Raw genomic sequence first — 5,908 nt, forward strand, 5'->3', positions numbered from 1 at the left:
TCAGGGGAGCAGCATTATTCATGAAGATTTTCAGCTGTTTTTTTGTGTTTTAACTAACCTTTGAGTTTGGTCAGAAGACTAGCCAGGCTCCCTTTCTCAAAAGACGGTGCTGGCAACCGGACAATGGAGCCAAACTGTTTTCCTTGTTAAAGAGATAACTATGCCCGTTGAGTTGTACATAGAGAAAATAATCTTCGGGCGCATAGAAAAGATGGGCTAACCTCTGTTTGCAATCTCCTGCATGGGATTATTGATAGGATGCTGGAAAGTAGCAGCAAATACACTGTCTGGAGGCAAAGAAATAAAAACCACCTCTCTTGAAAAGAAAAGGCATGCTACTCTGCTTACTTACCATTTGCCTTTTGTACCAGGATTTGTACTGGCTACCATAGTAAAAGCAGGCTTGTTAATTGCTCCAGAAAGAAGTTCCTGGAACTGTATGATCTTAGATATGCTTGGGGAATTAGAACTAGTAACTGGTACCTTCACATTTAAAGAGGGAACAAGAAACCATCCACTGCACTTCAAGGCCGGCTAATCCATGAATACACTGAGTAATAATCACTGCATTATACAGTTCATCCGTCCAGCCCTGCCCACAGTGTGAAGTAAGTGTGTCCCCGACATGATTTTTGCATTTGGCAGGTGGCGTTTCTTTTGTCTCCCCTTGAACTTTCCTTCGCCCCACCCCTTCCAGAAAAGAAAATACATAAATAATAAAAGCCCATGCAGAATCCGCAGGAACCTTCCCACCACTTTCAAGTTACTTATTTATGAGGGCAGAGCTTAGTGTAGGTGCTGTCTGCAGGGTTGATTATCCCGCTTCGGAAAACAGCAGCAACAGTATAATCGGAGAAGGCTTCTGCAAGCTACCGGCGTGTTTACGATCCCAGCTTTTTTGCATTCTGCAAAACCCTTTACTCCACGCCCCCTCCCTCTTTTTTTTATAATCAGGTAACTGAGCGACCCTTAAACTGCTGTTATCTTAATGGCAGGGCTCGTGTGGTATGAGGCTAAGGCGTGCGCATCTGACAGTGGACGCATGCCTGCAGCCAATCAGCGCTGGGAACAAGCCGGGATGGTATATAGCTTGAATAAATCATTAAGCTTGACACGCGCTCCCCACTCTCTGGGCTCTGTAATACAACTCGCTTCCTGCCATTAACCTACAAAACCTCTTTTGTATCAATCTAATCTTGCATACAAAAGACAGAATATAACTTAAACCTGCATCAAGAGGAAAGTCGTCTTTTCCACCCCCATCCCCATTTTCCTGGAAATTTGCTGCTGTATAAATGCAGGGGATGGAGGTTAGTGATGTACCTTGAAAGGGTGATTACTTCGAAAAGTAATAGAAACAGTATTATTAAAAAAAAAACTCATATAAAGAGATGCTGAGGATTCTTCCATTTTTAGCACCTGGATCGTATTCGAGCAGATCATTGCTACTCTTGTTGCAAAAGTTTGCAAGGCAGGAAAACAGCCCTCGAGAAAGGGAAATGGGGCTTCCATTACTTAGCCCTGAACACACAAGTACTGCAGAAGATTGCCACTTATTTGTAGTTTGCCTCCCATCACGGGTCCACCTCAATATGTGATTAATCTTAGAGTTAATACTACCATATAAATGACTTTTCTGCCATTGCTTTTACCTTATGATACACCTTGTTGTGATATACATTGACTACCTTACGACATACAGCGAGTAGACTGAAAATAAATAGACTCACTTCTCAATTTAAGTGAGACGTGCCAATATAGGGTTCAGCAGTACCATACGTACAGGATGAAGTGAGCCTATCAGCAACTAGAAAATACTGGACCAATCCTACGTTCCTTGTCTACATCCAAAGTTCCCATTGTCTGCGGTGGAAACGTTGAGTGCCCAGGGAATGAAGGATGGGACCAGATGTAGCTCTTCGAAAGGGAGGCTCCAGATTCCCAATGAACCCAATGGAAGAAAGAAGGGGCTTTTTAGGGGGAACCCAAACTTTAAAAGTTATGATCCTTCAGGCTTGACCTTTGCTCTGACAATAGAAGCCCTGTGATTTGTTTTGAACTGTCAGCTATGTGGGGTGGGGGGTGACCGTTACTCCAGGAGGGTTACAGGTCCTAATTTGAACCACGCGGAACCATTATAGGAAGATATTCAACCCGTGTCTAAAGCAATATCTAAATTCGCCGAGCCAGGCAGAGGGCTCTAGTTCAGTCCTCTGCACTTCACCAATATCAGCCAGTTACAACAAATGTTGTTTCTCTTTTTAGGCACGCTCGAAGTTAGCTACGCCGAGGAACAAAATCAAAACCTTGAGTGAGATGAATTTGTTAATAATTCACTTTCTAGCGTTAAAAACAAAGACCTAGCAATCTCCATCTGCATTTTGTATTTTTCTGATAGCCCTTTGTAGCTTTAAAACTTATACGGCGACCAATAGAAGCCACTGATTTATGGGGTTTACGAAAGCTAACTGAATACTGCTTGTCAGGGTGCACTGAATGGCGCTCCCTCCTCATACAAGAAAAGGCTTTGTGTTGCTAAGCGATTAGAGCAGATGTAATGAGATTTACCCCAATCCTGCTTTGGCCTTTCCTATCTTCAGTAAAACTGTGTGTTTGTATGTCTTTTTCTTTCTCGATCCCTTTTTTTTTCAGGCCTGGGAGAGGGAGGGAGAAGAGGGATGAATTTCTGAGTCTGCCTCATACACTGTAGCAAATAACAGCGTAACTTTGCCTTTAGTTTAATGAGTCTGGATATTTACTATTCAGAAGTGAGCAAAAAAGAACACCTGTCTACACAAGGAAGAGAAATTTCGCCTTTGTAACAGAATGAAACATTATCCTAATGTTATATTCATAGCCATAAATTACTCGCTACACTTTCTTTGCATACCTTATCTACACACTTGCAAAAGTGGGTAAATAAAAAGCTGAGGTGCATTTAGCGAGAGAATGGCTGGAGACATTATAACGGTTATTATTTTCATAATTAAACATTCGTTCTAGGATGGGTTAAAACAACGACTGTTTGTTCTGAGGTAATGAGGGATTTAGTAATTCCCCCCACACGCTTAAGTAACATATTGATAATTTTGAGGTGGCGGGAGTGAAATGAATGTATAGAAATTCATGTTTAAAGCAATGCAGCAATGGAAAAATTACATTAAATTCCGGTGTAGTCAATAACTTTTTCTGTTTTAAGTTGTTTTTTTTAAATTAGCCCCGTGCAAATAAATAGTAAAGCTGTACAAAATCAGGCTAGATTTTTAATTCTGTAAGGCATGCGGGCTATCCCAGTTTTTGTTGGTTGTGGAGGGTTTTTTTAAAGATGCATTTTGCGCTTTGCTTTCCGCTTGGCTTGATGCACGCAAACTGAATTTTCAAGTAATGCAGGAGGGGAAAAAAGGGGGAGGTGAATTCTGGTCACGTCCTTGCTAACTGACAACAAGCAGGCTAGCCAAAAAAAAAAAATCTTTTTGAATCTTGGTAATTGGGTACTTTTACACTCAGATCACGCTATTTGGCCAGAATAACAAGTTTAGGAAGATCAGTGTCATTTCTACTACCTTGGGGTTTTTTATTCCCCCCCAGTCCCTCTTTCCCCCAACGATTTTATTGATTGCTTGTCTAAAATAAATATATAAAAGGCCCACCAAAAATGTAGCTTGTCTATTTCGGTGGCTCTAACTATATGTTTCCTCCTATTTTCCTCTACCCTGTCTCATTGGAGGCGGTGAGAGGACGGTCAGAGCAGTGAAATTGTGGGATGGAGCGCCCTCTTTTTTAGGGTTCATTCTTTTAGGGAATTCTTTAATGTGCAGTGATTTCATGAAGGACAATGAAGCCATTAATCACCCTGGAGCCTCTTGATTTGGATACACATTTGCAACATAGAAGGGCAAGAAAACAATTGTAATACCTCTGTATCTTTGCATACATATGTTACATCCAGCATACGTACAAATACTCCACATGCAACGTATCTCTGACGTGTTATCACGTAACATTTTTTTCTTTACATTCATAGTCATCAGTGGCAGAAATAAAATTACATGCAATAGGCAGCTGATCACTTGAATTTTAAAAAAGGTTTTATTACGAAACTAGCTTGTATAAAACATGGTTATACAGGACTTTTGTAAGTTTGTAATAAAACAGTAAGAAAAGGCAGTGGTATAAGGGCTTTTTTCTTCCTTTTTCTTTCTTTTTTTCAAAAGGCAGCATATAAAAACAAATGGCTACCATTTTGGTGTTTGGACAATAGCTGCATAAACTTTGTTCACTTTGAACATTGTTTAATAAACATTATTAATACATTAACAAAGTTTCTATAAAGTAAGACACGTTGGTGCTAAAGTACATCTGGAGGAATTCCAAGTCCTTTACAAAACCACATACAAAAATGGCAGTTGTAAGGTAAAGGTAATGTTGACTACATGTCTAAATATCAAGAGGTAATAAGCATTACATATTTTTTAAAAAAAGTCTCAAGATATACACATTTTAAACCATTTGTACAAAAAAACCTCTATAAATTTCTCTCTTATGTACAAAAATAGCTTAATATATCCCCAAACTGGTTAGGATAGATACAAATAGATTTTCTTATAATAAAAAATTCACAAAAAAAGGATTGGAAGCATTCGATGATGAAAATGGTAGGAAAAAGTCAAAGTGATGGGGAGAGGGGTGACTTTAGAGGGTTCTTTGAGTACAGCATAGTTTAATTTCAAAATCTCCACAAACGTTAGGAAACTAACTGTGACCATAGCGCAATGAACACCAGTCTTTAAGGGCTACAACTGTAGTGGGGGTGCGGGGTGGGGGAAGAGCCCCTCTCTATGTTGAGGCTAGGCAGTGCTCTTCCTTAGATGGATAGGATGACACATGTTTTTGAGGACACATGCTTCATCGTGCCCTGGTCCCCGCAGCTTTCAGATCCATCTTGGTCTTGTGAAACTGACCGGAGTGCAAAGGCAGTGAGTGCTTCAGCGTTCTTGGAGAGCAGAGACAAGCTCCTCGTGTGCTATGTATTTCCCCTTCCGCTGGGGGGGAAAATGCATTTTGTTTTTGCAACAGTCCTGTAACAACAAACAAGAGAGAGAGTCAGCATCAAGGTAGCTCTTAGGTACAACCAGCTGCAAGATCTAGGCGAGGGGAATTGTGCTCATCTGCAGCTTCACTAGTGTTCACTGAGCTCTTCCCAGGGCTGCACAGTCCCCCTCCCTTCCCCAATATCACCCCTAGGCTGGGGATCCCGGTAATAACGGATCCCCCGGCTGCGCCCCGAGAGCGGCTCCCGCAGAAGCCAAACCCACCTGCTGCAGCCAGAGCTCAGAACCAGTTGGTGAAGTCCAGGAGCTCCTGCTCTTCGGGGCTCAGCGGGTCGTAGGACCCGTCGTCGGAGGAATAGGAGGAGACGGGGGAGCCTGCCATGGAGTTCATGTCGTGGGAGTAGCCGGGCGAGATGGTGGGGGACAGCACCCCGGCCTGGAAGGCGGCGCTGACGGCGTCGTGCTCGTCCAGCAGCTGCTGCAGGGCGCGGATGTACTCGACGGCCGAGCGCAGCGTCTCCACTTTGCTCATCTTCTTGTTGGCCGCCCCGTTGGGGACGTGCTCCCTGAGGGTGGCGAAGCCCAGATTCACCAGCTTCACCCGGTTCCGCTCCCGCTCGTTCCGCCGCGCCACGGCCGCCGGCTGCTGCTGCGGGAGGCTGTAGCCGAAGCCGCTGAAGTTGAGCCGCCTCTTGCATCGCATCAGCTCCGGGGAGGACGAGCGCTGCCGCTTGACTGGCTTGGGCGCAGCTGCTGCCGCCTTGCTAGCCGGCGAGGGCTGGCGGCCGGCCGGGCTCAGCGACGGCGGCGGCACGCTCTGGGCGGTGGCGAATAAGCAGGCGGGCTGCAGGAACTGG

At 43.9% G+C, this 5,908-nt stretch overlaps 1 protein-coding gene across 1 annotated transcript in view; it reads right to left on the reverse strand.

The window, feature by feature from the left end:
* Positions 1–4,169: 4,169 nt before the first annotated feature.
* The window catches only part of ASCL1 (achaete-scute family bHLH transcription factor 1), a 9,769-nt gene continuing 8,030 nt past the window's right edge, over positions 4,170–5,908 (reverse strand). The window contains exons 2-3 of the mRNA XM_032771939.2: positions 5,316–5,904; positions 4,170–5,078 (exon numbers count right to left, since the gene is read on the reverse strand). Of these exons, the coding sequence (XP_032627830.1) occupies positions 5,332–5,904 (573 nt within the window). The 3' untranslated portion in view covers positions 4,170–5,078; positions 5,316–5,331. The remainder of the gene's footprint in view (positions 5,079–5,315; positions 5,905–5,908) is intronic.

This window comes from Chelonoidis abingdonii, chromosome 1 (genome assembly GCF_003597395.2).
Source record: "Chelonoidis abingdonii isolate Lonesome George chromosome 1, CheloAbing_2.0, whole genome shotgun sequence".
In the NCBI taxonomy this organism is placed as follows: domain Eukaryota; kingdom Metazoa; phylum Chordata; order Testudines; family Testudinidae; genus Chelonoidis; species Chelonoidis abingdonii.